At 38.7% G+C, this 17,632-nt stretch overlaps 1 protein-coding gene across 2 annotated transcripts in view; it reads left to right on the forward strand.

The window, feature by feature from the left end:
• LOC149567099 (Amino acid kinase family protein) overlaps positions 1-17,632 on the forward strand; it is a 250,699-nt gene that overhangs the window by 80,162 nt on the left and 152,905 nt on the right. For both annotated transcript variants that reach the window (XM_089820312.1, XM_089820313.1), the window contains exons 3-4: positions 13,841-13,938; positions 14,125-14,167. In XM_089820312.1, the coding sequence (XP_089676438.1) occupies positions 13,841-13,938; positions 14,125-14,167 (141 nt within the window). The remainder of the gene's footprint in view (positions 1-13,840; positions 13,939-14,124; positions 14,168-17,632) is intronic.

A 17,632-nucleotide genomic window follows, 5' to 3' on the forward strand; every position in this document is an offset into this window, starting at 1 on the left:
GGATGGTATGAAATTCGAGCCAACCCACACCGACGTGCACTCAAATGCTCTACTTGTGGGTCAAATGAAAAGTGATGAGCACTCCTTATAGTGTAATGCTGATAAAAACTCCCAATCTCTGTCAAGGGCTCATCAATATGAAACTGGGAATCAAAAGATGGCTCCAATCTTTGACTCTAAACTACCGATCCGGTAGGATCCTTGTAATGTCCCTGCTTTAGCAGTTGTCCATTTGTGTGATCGTTAGCCTTTTATTTTATTATATTTTATTTTATTTATCCCACATTGCTTTTAAAAAGTGGTTGACCCTATGAAGTGGGAATAAAAGAAGAGCTTGTGGCTATTGTTAGGCAAGGTTGAATATGAGAAGAACATGGATGTGTGAGTTACAAATCTCCACTATAATGGGCACCCTGGAAATGTCCAAAAACTAAACCAATTGAGAGAAACCACATAACATGAACAAGAAGGTATCATGTAATGTCCCCACTTTAGCAGTTGTCTAGTTGTGTGATAGTTAGTCTTTTATTTTATTTTATTTTATTTATTCCACATTGCTTGTGTAAAGTGGTCAACTCTATGAAGTAGGAATAAAAGGAGAGCTTGTAGCTATTTTTAGACATAGTGGAATATGAGAAGAATATGGACGTGTGAGTTACAGATCTGTTCTTGGCATTAGAGGACGTCTATCCTCTCTTGTGACATTCTAGACATCATTCCCTTGGGGTTTGGCTTTTGGAATTCATTGCTATCAACTTCATTAATAGGCAGCTTGGGTGCATTTCCAGCTGTAGGCAGATTGGGTGTAATTAGTGAGTTGAAGAGTTTGTTATGTATTTGATTTTATGATACTGGAGTAATTAGTGAGTTTGCTATGTATTTAATTTAATTAGTTTGAAAACTAATATTATTTTAGCAGTAGTTCAATCTTCAGTTTGCATAAATTTTTCCTTGTTCATGTTATGTTGTTTCAAAATCTATGCAAAAGTATTAAAATCTTTATCAGCAGTTGGTTCAATTTTTGGGCATTTCCAGGGTGCCCATTATAGTGGTATCATAGCTAGGTTTCATATTCATACATTCCTTCTCATTCATGTTATGTGGTTTCAAAGTCTATGCAAAAGCATTAAAATCTTTATCAGCAGTTGGTTCAGTTATTGGGCATTTCCAAGGTACCCATTACTATGGTATCAAAGCTATAAGTCCTGCTATCCTATGGAGGTCTTATAGGGAATTTGGGATAGTTGGATAGAGGGAAAAGTGTTTGACAAAATGTCAAAACTCTAAAAGTAGAAATTAAAAGGGCTAAGCATTTATGTTTGAGCATGCGACAAGGGCTTTATAATTTTCGCAATACCAGAGCAAGACAAAGTAGGAGTTTAGACTTGCAAAGCGAACAATCTAGTTCATCCGTGTAGAGGGACATAAAATCCAATCATACAGAAATAGAGGAGATATTATTTGAACAAGAGAGCAGTGTGGGTGACCGAGATGATAGGAATACAGGATTAGGTGGAGGCAGGAATACCAGTCCAGATCAGGGGGAGGTAATGCTCAGATAGTTAGTACGTTAGAAGAGGGGCAGCATATGCAACAGGAGCAGAATAGGTGAATGGATATGATGTTGTAGCTTATGGCTAGACACATGGGTGTCAATATTAATCTAGGTGATGCCAACAATGGAAATGATAACAATAGGGGCAATGATAATAATGGAGGTCGAGGCAACAACAGTGGTCTTGAGAATAACATTAATGGTAATAATGGACATGGCAACAATGGGAATGAGGCTGATAACTTTAGACATGTTGCACGCCCAGCTCGAACAACAAGCTCGAGACCTCTTCTACCCACCTTCCCACCTAGAGATCTAGTTCAACCAGTTAATGAACCACAGATTACCGAGTTATAGGATCAGTTCAGGAGGGACTGAGAGGCTAGTGGACTAAAGTTTTAGGCAGATATTTCCCTTAGAGATTATATGGAATTGAGGATGAGACACATGCCTAGATCAAGAGGGAGAAATCAAAACTTTGAGCTGAAAAAGAAAGTTGGGAAACTTTCTTTACCTTATTATGATGCTTCAGGGAAGATGACCGCACGAGCTTGGGTGCAAAAGGTAGATACATATTTGTAGCTGAATCCTATGCCTAAGGAGGAGGCTATAAAGTATGTGGCTATTCACTTGGATAGACCGACACATGAGTGGTGGCACCATGGCATGGTAACCTTGGGGCATAATTAGATCACATCTTACGAGGAGTTCACTAAGAAGCTCATAGAGAGATTTGATACCAGGGATCCCGAGTTACAATTTAAGGAGTTGGCACAACTCATGCAATGGGGATTAGTTGAGACATATATCAGTGAATTTCAGAGGTTAGCTATGTTGGTCACAGATATTTCAGAAAGGAGGTTAGTACTGTTGTTTATGGATAGACTCTCAGATCCCTTGCGAGGTTGGGTAAAGGGGCATGACCCAGCTATGTTACAGGAGGCCACTAAAAAGGCTCGTGACTTAGCACCTTCTTTTAGGAGCAGATTTCAGCATAGGGATTCATATATGAAAAAGGACAAGGAGAAGGACAAAAAATCGTTTCACAAGGATGCTCAACCAAAAAGGGATAAGTTGGATAATGACACCCTGAATGAATTGAAAAAGAAGATATGTTTTCATTGCAGAGACCCTTGGGATTTATCTCATAAGTGTCCTCTCAAGGCTAAGGCAAATCAAATGGAGTATTTCTCAACAGAGGAGTCACAGTCAGAGAGGGAGGATCGACACTCTGATTTAGACGAGGATAGCACTATAGAGGAGAGCAACATTCATTAGGATGAGAAGTCATTGGCACGATTAACGGGGGCTCAACAGGTAGTCACGTTTAAGGTTAGGGGTACTATCCAGGAGCAGAAAGTGATCTCACTCATTGACTCTGGGGCTACCCATAATTTCATAGATGCATGATTGGTAGCCAAGAGAGGTTTATAGACCCAGGAGCATGCTGGGTTTAGAGTCATGGTAGCTAATGGTGACAAATTATTATGCACTCAGAAGATATCTAATCTTCACATTAGGTTTGGAGATGGCTATGAGTTGGAGGATGAGTTCTATGTAGCAGACATGGGAGACTATGATGTCATCTTCAGCATGACATGGATGGCCTTGCTAGTCGAGTTCACACTCAACCTAGCAAAATTGGAGATGAGGTTTCAGCATGAGGGAGGAACTGTTGTACTTAGAGGACTTTCAGATGGGAGTTGCAGAGTAGTCTCCCTAAGGAGAATGTAGAGATTTTTTCGGCATAATGAGATAGAGTGGGCAGCAGAATGTTTCACTATGTCAGCGTCACAAGGAGCCATAGGTGAAGAGTCATCCACCAGATATCCAGGAGATACTTGACAGGCACACTAAGGTATTTGGTGAGATTCCGCATGGGGTTCCTCTTGACAGGGGGATAGAGCATGTTATTGAGCTCAAGAAGGGAGCCAAACCAGTTATGATTACTCCCTATCGTCATCCTAAGAAACACAAGGATGAGATAGAGAAGGCAACTAAGGAGTTGTTGGAGATGGGACATAGTAGGCCTAGTAAGAGCCCCTTTGCTTTAGTAGTAGTGTTGGTAAAGAAGGATGGAACGATGCACATGTGCATCGATTATAGGGCATTAAACAAGAAGACCATTAAGAATAGATATCCCATCCCATGGATAGATGAGCTGATTGATGAATTGCATGGTGCATGCTTATTTATGAAGATTGATTTACTGTCAGGGTATCATCAGATTAGGATGAGGGAGAACATTGAGAAAAAAACTTTTTGGTGTCACTATAGCCACTTCGAGTTTTTTTGTTATGCCATTTGGGCTAACCAATGCCCCTGCTATGTTCCAGAGTTGCATGAATCAGGTATTCAGGGGGTAGCTTAAGAGATTTGTCCTAATTTTCTTTGATGACATTTTAGTCTTCAGTAAGACTTGGGATGAGCATTTACAACATCTTTAGATGGTGTTGTCCATTTTAGAGAAAGAGTCACTATATGCCAAAGAATCTGTTGTCCATTTTAGAGAAAGAGTCACTATATGCCAAAGAATCTAAGTGTGAGTTTGGGTTGAGTGAGCTACTATATCTTGGGCATATCATTAGTGTAGATGGAGTTCGGGTAGATCCTGAAAAGATTAGAGCTATTGTTGATTGACCTACTCCTATGAACCTTATACAGCTTAAGGAATTCTTTGGTCTCTGCGGGTTTTATAGGAGATTTGTTAAGGGTTTTTCACAGATCGTTGCACCCTTGACAGACCTTACTAGGAAAGGGGACTTTGCATGGACAGGGGTAGCTTAGAGAAGCTTCGATCATTTCAAGAAGGTGATGTCATCATGTCTAGTACTAGCTCTACCAAACTTCATGAAGCCCTTTGAGCTTCATTGTGATGTGTCAAGAGATGGGGTTGGGGCAGTCTTAATGCAGGAGAAGCATCTCATTGTTTTTGAGAGCAGGAAGCTCTGTGGAGTGGAGAGGAGCTATTCCATCTATGATTGGGAGATGTTGGCTATTATGCATGCATTGGCCAAATTATGGCCCTACCTAGTTGGGGGGAAGTTTGTTATCAAGACTGATCACAACATCATCAAATACTTCATGAGCCAATGTGATTTGAATGATAAACAATAGAAGTGGATTACGAAGTTGCAAGGCTATGACTTTGACATTGAGTTTGTCAAAGGGAAGACAAATGTGGTGGTAGATGCTTTATCCAGGAGACCTCAAATTTATGCTCTAGCTGAGATTATAGGAGATTGGAAAAATAAGATTATGACAGAGTATGCGAGGGACACTTGGGCTTTTGGAGTGGTTGCAGGCACCATACATGATGATCGTTATGTGGTGATGGACAGATTGATCAAGTTCCAAGGTAGGATATATTTGATTCCTTCATCACAGTTTAGGAAGGTAATACTGAAGGCATTTCACGATGAACCTATAGTTGGACATCCAAGGGTCTTTAAGATCTACAGACAGATTTGTGAGCGGTTCACATGGATAGGGCTCAAGGATGATGTTTAGATGCATGTCAGGGAGTGTACAGTTTGTCAGCAGAATAAGGGAGAGCACACATATCCTACAGGGTTGTTACAGCCTTTACCTATTCCAGATAGGAAATGGAAAAGTATTTCTATGGACTTCATCATTGGGCTACCACGAGTACAAGGGAGAGATTGCATCTATGTGATAGTTGACCGGTTGACGAAGTTTGCTCACTTCTTTGCAATTCCATCCACCTACATAGCAACATAGGTGGCCGATTTCTTTCTTCAGAGAGATATTCAGGTTACATGGGCTACCTAGTTTCATTGTCAGTGATCAGGATAGTAAATTTATGAGTACTTTTTGGTAGTAGTTGTTTGGGTTGTGTGGTACAGATCTTATACCTAGCACTAGTTATCATCCATAAACAGATGGGTAGATAGAGATTGTGAATAAATGGGTGGAAGGATATTTGAGGAACTATGTGATTGCACAATAGAGGGCTTGGGTCAAATGCCTACATATAGGAGAGTACTGTTATAACACCACTTATCATATGTCCATCAAGATGACTCCATTCATGGCATTGTATGGTTATGAAGTACCTAGTTTCATGGATCTGGTTTCGGGAGATAGTAGAGTGCCCAAAGCAAAAAATTTCTTGCAGGATAGTTAGGATATTTTGAGGGTGCTCAAGGAGAATATACAGCAAGCCCAAAATTAGCAAAAGTTGTATGCTGAACAACACCAGATAGAGCACAGCTTAGAGGTTGGGGATATGGTTTACTTGAGGCTACAACCATACGGATAGTCATCACTCAAGAAGAACGGAGCAAAGAAGTTGAAGCCTAGGTTTTATGGTCCTTACAGAGTGATTCGCATGGTGGGCAAGGTTGCCTACAAGATTGAGCTTCTAGAGGGCAGTCGGGTGCAAAATGTGTTTCATGTGTTGAGGCTTAAGAAAGCCATTGGTCAAAGAGTTGTGCCTTCTACAGATTTGCCACCATTAGATGAGGAGGGGAAGCTTGTATTGATTCCTGAGGCTATTCTGGATACCAGGGAAAGGACTCTGTGAAATAGGGTGATTAAAGAATATTTAGTCAAATGGAGACACCTGCCAGAGGAAGATGCTACTTGGGAGAGTGAGTAGGCGCTACAAAAAACATGACTGAGATTGCTTGAGGACAAGCAATTTCAAGGCGGGTGGATTGTAATGTTCCCACTTTAGCAGTTGTCTAGTTGTGTGATAGTTAGTCTTTTATTTTATTTTATTTATCCCACATTGCTTGTGTAAAGTGGTCAACCCTATGAAGTAGGAATAAAAGAGAGCTTGTAGCTATTGGTAGCCATGGTGGAATATGAGAAGAACATGGATGTGTAAATTACAGATCTGTTCTTGGCATTAGAGGACGTTTATCCTCTCTTGTGACATTCTAGACGTCATTCCCTTGGGGTTTGGCCTTTGGAATTCATTGCTATCAACTTCATTAACAGACAGCTTGGGCGCATTTCCAGCTACAGGAAGATTGGGTGTAATTAGTGAGTTGAAGAGTTTGTTATGTATTTGATTTTATGATACTGGAGTAATTAGTGAGTTTGCTATGTATTTAATTTTATTAGTTTGAAAACTAATATAATTTCAGGAGTAGTTCAATCTTTAGTTTGCATACCTTCTTTCTTTTCCATGTTATGTGGTTTCAAAGTCTATGCAAAAGCATTAAAATCTTTATAAGTAGTTGGTTTAGTTATTCGGCATTTCCAAGGTGCCCATTACAATCATGGGCAATCCTCTCAGCAAACCCAACCTCTAAATCCCTCTGGAGAAGCATAGTAGACAAATTCTCTACAATCTTTCCCACCAACCTTCGAATGGCACGACAGCCTCAGATGAGAATACCCTCAGACACTGTATGAATAGTACTACACATTCAAAGTCTCCAAAAGATACTCCATAAAAGACTTTGTGTAGTAGAAATTATATGTGGATGCATAAACCTGCTTCCCCGCTACCCACAGCTGATCCCTCTGAAAATGTGGCACAACAGGAATCACACTGCTGTTCTCAACTGAGGCTCTCATCTCTTCTATACCTACTGCATCCATATCCTGAGCGGATGTGACTGCCACATCTTCACACCCCTAATCCCCAACCATGGAAGCAAACTCACCACCAACCACAATATGCAACTGAACAGGTTCTGGGGTTGGTGTCGACAGTACCCACTCTAACTCCATGAAAACCTGATCCAATTGTGACTATGACTCCTGAACAACCGAGCACACTAAAGAGAGTCCATAGTCACTTCAAGCTCCTGGGTGAGCTTAGCCACGTCCTCTTTCCCTAACAATGTCTCATAACAGGTGATACCCCACTTTAGAAGGTAATCCCTATCAGCAACTACTAGTAACTTTACGTCAAGATCCTGACAGCCTCTCAAAGTGCATGAACCCTAGTTAGGGAAAGACTACTATCAGTGTGCTCATCTAACATAAGAGCACCCCTACCAGATGTAGCTAGCATCTAATGGATAACATCATAATGCTCTAGAGCTGAATAAATGTCACTACCACTCACCTTTAACTAACTGGTGACATGATGCCTCTGCAACCCCTGCCTCCTATGCAAGCTCTCTGTCTCACTAAGTGATTGTGATAGCAAGCTAAATTAGAACGTTTCACCACAAGACCGCATATGGTATGTGTGTTATCATCCTCACACTCCTCTGCATCCAAGGTACAACTACTCGGTACCTCAACCAACTCCTCCAAAGAAATGGAAGCTCTCGCAGTATTATTCTCCTCGCATGTCTTAGCTTCCACCTCAATAGCAGGATCCTGTAAACATTGATCCTAGGACCCATCCAAAACCTCCTAGGAGTCATCAACTAATATTTGGCAAGATATATCATACCCAATGCAGCTCATAACATCCTCAAATAGATCATCAGATGTGTCCATACTATCTGCAACCACATCTTCTAATAAATCTTCAATAACTAACACCTAACTCAATCTACATGACTCAACGTCAAGCTCTAAAGGAGTAATGCTAGAGCATGAGTCCACATCTACTGATTCCGTTGTAACACCCAAATCACCAACATCACAATTGGGTGACTCCATACATGCATTGGTCTGTAATGGGCACTCTTGAATGTCCCAAAAAACTAAACCAAATTGCTGAAAGGAATTATGTCAAACAGTTTGCATTCAACCTCTTATTTCTCCGTTTAATGTTTTAAACCCCTTATAACTCTGGAAATCAAACATTTATTTGTTTGTTGTGTTTTGTGCATGGAATTGGTATCATACAAAATAAACAAGAAAGAAACTACAATAATATGGAAAGTGGAAATGAACTGCTGCTAATAAAATGTTATTTTCAGAATTCATAAAACCAAATACATGGCAGATTTATCAACTCACTAATTACTTCAGCATTATTGACATAATACTCCAGCCCATGCTTTTGAACTTGCTGCTACAGTGCTTTGTCCTTCAATCAGTCCACTACCTTCGTAATATCATTCCCTCAAAGCGGCATAAGCATCGAAAAAGTAGTGAAGAAGATATGAGCAAAATACCAAATCTGCCTGTAGCTGGAAATGCAACTAAATTGCCTGATAATGAAGCCGATAACAAAGAATTCCAAAGGCCAAACCCCAAGGGAATGACGTCTAGAATGTTACAAGAGAGGATAGACGTCCTCAAATGCCAAGAATGGAGCTGCAACTCATACACCAATTTCTTCTCATATTCAACCTGTCTAATGAAGCCACAAATGCTTCCTTTTATTCTATTTCCAAGAGTCCGCTCAACTCATATGGGCAATGTGGGATAAAAGATGTGTAATATATAAAACATATATTAAAATACCCCTTATGTCTCCCTTGGATACACATCCCCATAAAATAAATATTAAAGTAACACTTTAATATTTTACAATTAAATTAGACGTTACTTTAATAAAACTTCAGGCATTAAAATGTATTAGCAATCGGACTCCGAATAATGCGAGTGATAGCTCATCGAAAAGCTCTCACCGAGGAGTATCAAATCCATTCACCAAAATTGACTTGCACTGTGTCCTACTGACTTACTAAAAATAGTAAGTATGCTTGAAACTGATTAAATCAACTTCGTTTTGGCCCAAACTAGAAATGACTAGGCCAAAACACTCCAGGATCCCATTAAACCCTTCGTTAGCCCTAGGGACAATGTAGAACAAGGCTAACGCACACACACTTAGTCAATTGCTAAAATGGGGACATTACATGGTCCCACCTGAGGAAGCAATTGCCTCCTGTATTGGAGAAGCACTATGAAAACTCACATACAAGTCTCTAATTATAATCCCCTCCTTGAGAGAGCTTGTAATATTAGTGGTAATAATTGCATCAATTGTCTCTGCACTAATTGCAACAACAACTCTGGGAGCCTCAACCTGCTAAAGCTCAGTGCCACTATCCTCCATTGCCACTGACACAACCACATCCCTATGAAATAAGTCCATCATGAAGACTATAGATAGGACTAGTAGGTGTCGTACTAATCATAGGTACATTTGCATCATGGACACCTATCGGGGAAAACTCAAGCTTCCTTCCCCGCAACCTCAATGCTGACCTTCTAAAGGCGGAAATCATATACCTTGCTGCCCTATCAACCGTCTCAGGATCTGATGATGAAGACCAAGTCTTCCTATACTCTCTCTCAAGGCATTTGTTTTTTGCTATCATCCTCACCACTCCGCCAACTCCCAAAACTACTAGGCCTCCTATATTTGTCCACAGCTGAAAAAAGCTAGTGTTGGTCACTCCCAAAACAACAACAAATCTGAAATTATATTAAATTTCCTACCCGATAGGATGGCAAGAAATCACTTTGATACCACTGTAATAACCCTGATTAGGTTCTAACTCAACTGCTATCCCATGCCAAAACTACTTGTACTTTGCAGAATTGAACCTCAAGGAATATTATCAAACAATTTTCATTAATTTTTTGTGGTTGCTGCTCCAGATTTCAATCTGATTGTTCTTGCTAAAAATGATAGCAAATAAGCTTTGGAATGATTGCAAGAATGTGAATACAAATATCTATAATGCAGATGCAATTTATTTTGGGCTTCAAATGCAAACATAAGATCAACACATGAGAAATGGATAACTACAACTCATAGACATTAATGCAAACATTTGGCATACAACATGGATACAAACAATTCATCAAGTACTTGACATGCAATTACATCACAACATATTAATGACCAATTACAATACTGATAAACATGAATTCCCAAAATGAAAGGAACCTGTTAATCTCAATCCAAATGGCCGACTTGCAGCAAAGACATACATACACCTGGACTGAATTTTAACTTCCAGATATTGAGTTAAAAACCCTTGCATAATACCCCATGCTGCTAGCAGATTATTCTCACTCTCACTCGGACTGAGATACTAGAAGTTGTTGCCTAGGAAAAGAGTCCAGAATAGCAGCAGATGTGCGCCCAGATTTGAAGACTGAACCATGACTTGAATTAATAATATTGTCCGCCAATTTGTAGAAAGTCAGAATGCCTAGCAGAACCAAATATAAAGGGCATTCAAATCAGTAACCCAAATCGCTGAATTTCTTTAGCACCACAATATCTTCCTAGCCATAGTTGAATAGAAATGGAAGATGCAAATAAATTCTCTTCTCAGTGACAATAGATACAATAGAGAAATAATGGCAATTTTGCTATACTTTAGCAGCAAACTTGCAAAGACACCATTCAGAAATCAGACCCTTATACCTCAGCAAGGGCATGGAAAATCAGACTTTTAGGAATGTCACAAAGACAAGCAAATAAGATAATGAAATAATCGAATGCCTTTTTCCCTCACAAAGAGCTCATATATAATCTCCAAATGCCCTTTTGTTTTCAAAATGTAACTTCACTTACGAAGCTTCTCCAACACAACATAACTTTATAACATTCAATACTTGGCTTAGGCATAGAATTAATTAAATAAATGGCCCCTTCCTATGATGACTCAACCCTCAACTTAAGTGAAATTATAAAGTTAAATTATAACTTTATAATAAGCCATTTAATGACTTAACAATAATTTGGTCACTAACAATATAATAACTCCCAAAATACTCATCATTTAAATATGCCATCTGAAATAGGAGTCACACCTATTATTTCTCCATGTGACCAAATGCACTTTCAAAAAATAGGAAATGTCCATATCAATCAATACCTGACTTACCACAAATAATAAGTCCACAAAACTAAGGCCAAATGAAGTCCATTCTAAGCCAAACGAAGACCAACCTATAGCTTACTGAATTGTGGAGAAGACAAGATCCTACCAAGCCAAGCCACTGCCTCAAAAGACCCTCTATACACAATATATAATTAGTCTACAAGGATCGCAATAATAGGCTAATCTCTCAAACTCCGATGCTTATAAAAACTTATAAAAACTTTTGATTTGTCGGTTAATACTTAACATACAACCACCACCACTTAAGATCTATTGATTATATCACAGTAAATCATTAATGTAATGATAGGCATGAAAGCACATAAACACCAACATAATCAACACCAAGATTTATGTGAAAAATCCAAATTGGGAAAAACCAAAGAGAATCCAATTCTGAAGAAATGAAAAACACAAGCTACAGTGACATCGATCAAGGTGATTCTGTACAACAAGGCTTCTACATACAACCACCACCACTTAAGATCTATTAGTTATATCATAGTAAATCACTAATTTAATGATAAGCATGAAAGCAAATAAACACCAACATAATCAACACCAAGATTTATGTCAAAAATCCAAATTGGGAAAAACCAAAGAGAAGCTAATTCTGAAGAAATGAAAAACACAAGTTACAGTGACATCGGTCAAGGTGATTCTGTACAACAAGGCTTCTGCTAGTAGGTTTCACTACCCATATGGACACACCTCAAAAATATAGAATGGCTCACTGCCAATAGGCTTATAGATGGTACATGAAAGATGAAATATGAACTACTGCATGATAAAGTTGTCAAGCCTCTGCACTCTTAGTTCACAACTGTTCACTTCTTCAATCAATTAAGTTCAGACTGACATCACATATAGCTTGCATATAAGCACCAAGGTCATGTGAATACACAAACTATAATTCATGGAGTTATATGCATCCCTCTTGTAATGGTCTTCTATATATACTGGATGCACACCACAAATCTGTCAGCTTAAACAGATTTGAAATAGGTCACAACACCTTGTGAAATGCAATGATCCTTGAGCACAATAACATGCTACACGATTACTGGTACCAACAGTTATGATTTCGAGCACAATAATAGTCGCTGGGACCAAAATGAAACCACATGCATCACAAAGGATTGATCCAAAACACGATCCACAAGAACAATGCAAACCACCACTGAGACATTAAATGGTAGAATAATTAATGCCTAGCCGATGGTAACACACATCACCGGAGACAAGCAATTGGCAACGGAAGAGATTCAATATGTAATGTACCGATACAGCAAACAAGCACCAAGCTGCCGGTACATAGCTACTGACATAACATAGGTTGAAATAAGGATGTTGGCATCAATGACAACCATCAACCTCACATTCTAACAACCCGATCATGTATTAATTGATTATCAACTTGGGATGATTATAACTGTTTGTTGGCCAATAGGCACATTCCTCTTGGCAACTATTAAGTTCTTTAAATAGATTGTGTATTGTCAAGGAAATGGTATGATCTAGTTGGATCAAGTCTTATCCTTGATGATAATCTCTAGTATTTTCTTTTCTATTAATTCATGTGTCAATAAAGATACATTTTACTCAAGTATCTAGTATTATCAATTTATGTATTCATTCTATTAGACTGGGAAGTAAACAATAATGATGTACACTACTTAGGATCTCAAAAGCACAACCAAAATTTAGAACACACACTTCAAATTAAAATGCAATAAAATGAAAGGAAGCTCTTTTTGGATGATGCAAGATTGCATGGTCCCTAAGGTGCTCTTGCATCAATAGTAAGGTGCTCTTGCATCAATAGCTATGAAAATCTTCTGATATAGAAACAATCTATCTGAATGAGATTTGACACCACTTTTAAGTTAGTGGTGGAGTGTGAGAGCATAGGTATAGAGGATTTATCAAGTTGTTTAGGTGAAGTCTGTTTTATTGACACAATTAAGGAGCTACCTCCAGTAGAGAATTTTTGTAGAGCTGGGTAGAAACTTGAGACACAAACACCTATTCTGCCATTACATTCCACTAGTAGGCCATAGGCACAATTAAATGGTTAATAAGGCAATCCTGTTAAATTAACTTGTGGAATTTTCCCTGTTATGCTTACCTTGGTTTGAATTATGGTATCAACAAACACCAACCCTTATAGTCAGACCTAATTTATTATTATTAATTGTTAATGCATGTTGAAATATCTTCTTTGTGGCAAGGTATCTATTTTAAATATTACAATGTAGCAATGAGATCACATAGTTCATGTTTCAATCTTAGCTTAGTTGATTTTCTACTAAAAAATATGTAATTTTAAGCATAATATAGTTTATGCTAGAACGTTCTTCCAAGATTATCTCCGTTTTAATTTTCTCTTGATTTATATTCTTTTGGACTATAACTAATTTATTGCCTTTCTCAATATTTGTACTTTGTGGAATGGGTGCAAGCTATTAGATATTTGTTTTAAGATTCTTATTAGGAAACTTAAGGACGTTTATCTAAACTTTTGTCAGAATTTTTAATCTCTTTTTAAATTCAGGATCATTTGGACATTTCCAAGCAAGTAAGTCTGGTGTACACAAAGGTGGATTGCTGTTACCAATTGTGACAGCTGGGTTTGTGGCCACGAGAATTTCTGTGATCACTCTACTTACCTTTTTTCATTATGAAGTCAAATTTTAGGATTTTAGATATTTTACTTGTAAGCATCTTTTATCTGTCTGAAGCTGCATTCTACTTTCTCACTTATGCTTTGCTTTAAAAGAGAGATACGATTCAATATTAACCTACTAAAGAAAATTGCATATTGAATGGCATTGTTAGGTAACTTCTCTCAATCTTGAAGTTGTGAGGGCACTTGCCAAAGGTAAAATTTGTTTTAATATTATGACAGGTCAATATGCTTTTAATAACTTTTATTAACAACTTCTTTTGTGTGGTTAGTGCTATATAGTCTGCTGATTTTGCAATGGATTTGAAAGCCTTTTTATGTGTGATTATAATATTTTAATACAAATACAGCAAGTGTATATATATAAAGCATGGTGTTAACATAAAGCATGGCACTAACATTGTTAATGATGAGTAAAAAAATAACATTTGAAACTCATTGCCTCTTATGCAGAAATTATTTATTTTATTCCTATTTTTAAATTTTATGCTTGTCCTTGTATGTACATGGGAACTATATAATGCCCCCTGTAGGTAATAAGGACAACGATTTGCAATCTCAAAGGTGAAGATTAGTTTCTTAAGTGATATTTCTCAGAAATGCTTTGAATAAGTAAATTGGTTCTATTTCTGGTATGATAAATAAAGTATGTAAGATGATTGTGTATGTGTATTTGTATGATAGCCAATGTTTATTTCTTTGTATCTTCATAATCTCAATTGTTGTAGGAGTTACTTTTTGAATGGAGATATATAGTTAAATCCTTTCTGAAATGCAATGAACCTTTTACAATTCTGCCTTGCAATCTATATTCTTATGTAATGACAATTTGCTGATGTGGCTATTTTTATCAATGGGTTTGGAAAATGCAATGTGTTGTTGTGCTGGTGTAACAATATATCTATGCAATAGAGAGGGTGACTTTGTATCAAGTAATAAGATTCTTTTCTCTGAACTGAGTATGTAGTCTTTCCACCAAAATGGGTGTAATCTCGGGTAGGTTCTCGATACTTGTAATTGGCCTGGCCAAATAGGAAAGCACTCGGTATAGGCCAATACAAATAGAATAAATAAACTAATGACCTCTCTGTTCTTATATCCACTGCACTGGCTGGTGACATTTGCTTTCTCTCTTGGTAGTTCTGATTGTATTCCCGTTGATTTGCGTAAATTTCTGACTATAAAAGGATATTAAATATAGTGTGTTTGGTGGTGGAATGGTTTGATTATGTATTTTGGCCACAATAATCGGTATCATATCTGAAAATTGTTTTGAGTCCTTGCAGCCTGACTTGCTAACTGGACAAGTGCTTGAATGGTGTAGCTCTAAGAGATGAGACGAGAATTCCTAATAGTTTGGATATCTTTCTCTGATTTATTTTAATTTCCTTATGTATTGCCTCGATGCATCACATCTATTCCTTATGAAGAGTCCTCCCATTTCGTTTATAACAATAATCACTTGTTTATCAAAGTTTTGCTTTGAATGTTACTCGAGAGTCGAGAATATGATACTTCTCTTAGTTGGTTGCCGTAGTGGATATCCACGTAGACATTATATGTTAGTTGTTTCTTTTCCCTGCTGTGTAGACTTGACCAAATCACCTGTGATCAACTTGGTCAAGGCTTTGGTGGGTTATCTGATACCAGTTGGCTGACATATGTCTTTGCCATCCACTCTTGATTTGTTAATATCTCAAAGAATGGGATTTGATAGACAATGCTTAGCCATGAGTTTAGCTTAGGGATTTTATAATATTTATTTACTTAGGTTTGAATATCTATTAAGATCTATATTGCAATATTATTAATAATAGATTCTTGTTGTATTATTAAATCAAATAATTATAATATATTATTGGTATAATTATATATAATTATTTTATTATTATCAAGTATTGTCTTCAGAGGAGGACATCACAAACTATGTATTAAACAAATTGTTATACATTCAGAGGCACCTTAAGGTAACTTTTTCCAAGGCAAAATTTTGACCTTATTCTTCTATATGGGCACGGGGAAAATCTGTTAGCCGACTGGATGGTTCCGGCGGTATTTTGTATTCTGTAGCCGACGGTCCGACGATGTTTCTATAGCCGACGGTCCGACGGTGTTTCTGTAGCCGATGGTCCGGCGGTATTTTGTATTCTGTAGCCGACGGTCCGGCGGTGTTTCTGTAGCCGACTGTCCGGCGGTAAATAGTTTGTAACGGATAGAATAATTGTGGCCGACGGACTCCTTCGGGAAGGTTCGGCAGTAGTATTTATATCCCGTCCGGGATCATTGTAAATCATCATTCATCTACTATTGCGAATATAATTCTGCTATTCTGCTATTATTGTCTGTATGTGTTGACTTCTTTACCTGTACGGTAGACATTTGGCGCCGTTTCCTTATGAATCTGGAAGGTGGGAGGAATGAAGATTAATGCCAAATCAGCTTAACAAGGATCGAAATAAGGCGAAGGGAAAAGATGGAATCCGTATTGTGCAAGAGAATTTGATTTTGGCATAGCAAGCCGAACGCCAACGGAGATTCCAGAAGATTGCTGACGGAAACCGAAGTGCGGAGGAATTGTTGAAGGAGACTCGGCAGCGGGTAGAATTGGTGGAAGAAGCACGGGAGGAGTTCTTGAATTTGTCTTTGTCGAGGGAAGAAAATTCAGACGGAAGAGCATCAACTCGCACGGCTCGCGGTGCCGACGGAGCACGAGCGTGGAGTGATCTCTTCGTCCAGGATAGACTTCCGCGGGAAACAATTTCGGAGGATCCTCCGTCTTCACCAAGGGTTGCAGCTGTCGACACCTCCGGTGTGGGAGTGCAGACCACCGGTGTGGGAGTTCAGCCTGCCGGTGTGGGAGTGCCGATCACTGTAGGAGTGCAGACCTCCAGAGTTATGGCAGGACCCAAAGAAAAATTACCGAAATTTGAAGGCGATGGTACAGTTGACCCCCTTCGACATTGTAAGACATGTGAGACGATCTGGCGGGCAAATGGAATCACAGATGCCGACAAATGGGCCAGGCAATTTCCGGCAACCCTACGGGGTGTTGCAATTGATTGGTTTTCGGATATGGATCCGCAGAAGCTGGATACATGGGATAACATTAAAAAGGAGTTTTTGGCAGAATTTAAACTCTTACGGGATGATAATGAAATCATAGCGAAAATTTTCAATACCAAGCAAGGGAAGCACGAAACTGTCCGTATCTACGCTAGGAGATTGAAAGACTTAATAAACAAAATGGAAAGCAAGCTAGCGGACGGATTGCAGAAAAGGTGGTTTGTGGACGGCCTATGCTCGAAGTTGCGGAGGAAAATGAAAATTGTGCCACCGTCATCATATCTGGACGCGTATAACAGAGCACTGGACTTTGAAAGTGAGCAGAAGACAAAGAAGAAGAAAACTAGCTCCTCTGATTCTGATGACAACGAGCCTGTCGGAGATGATAGTAGCGACGACGAAGGCAGCAACAAGAAGGTTCGTGCCCTACAGAAGGATATGGTTCGCATGATGAAGGAATTTAAAAACATGCAGAAGGAGCCAAAAGGCAGTGAGCTGTGGTGCATAGAGTGTCAGACAGACGGGCATACTAAAGGATCGTGTCCAAAGAACCAATTCTGTGACATTTGTCAGATCATGGGCCATTCGACAAAGGAG

Source organism: Cupressus sempervirens, chromosome 3, assembly GCF_028749045.1.
Source record: "Cupressus sempervirens isolate cs-2001-9-10 chromosome 3, ASM2874904v1, whole genome shotgun sequence".
Lineage (NCBI taxonomy): Eukaryota > Viridiplantae > Streptophyta > Pinopsida > Cupressales > Cupressaceae > Cupressus > Cupressus sempervirens.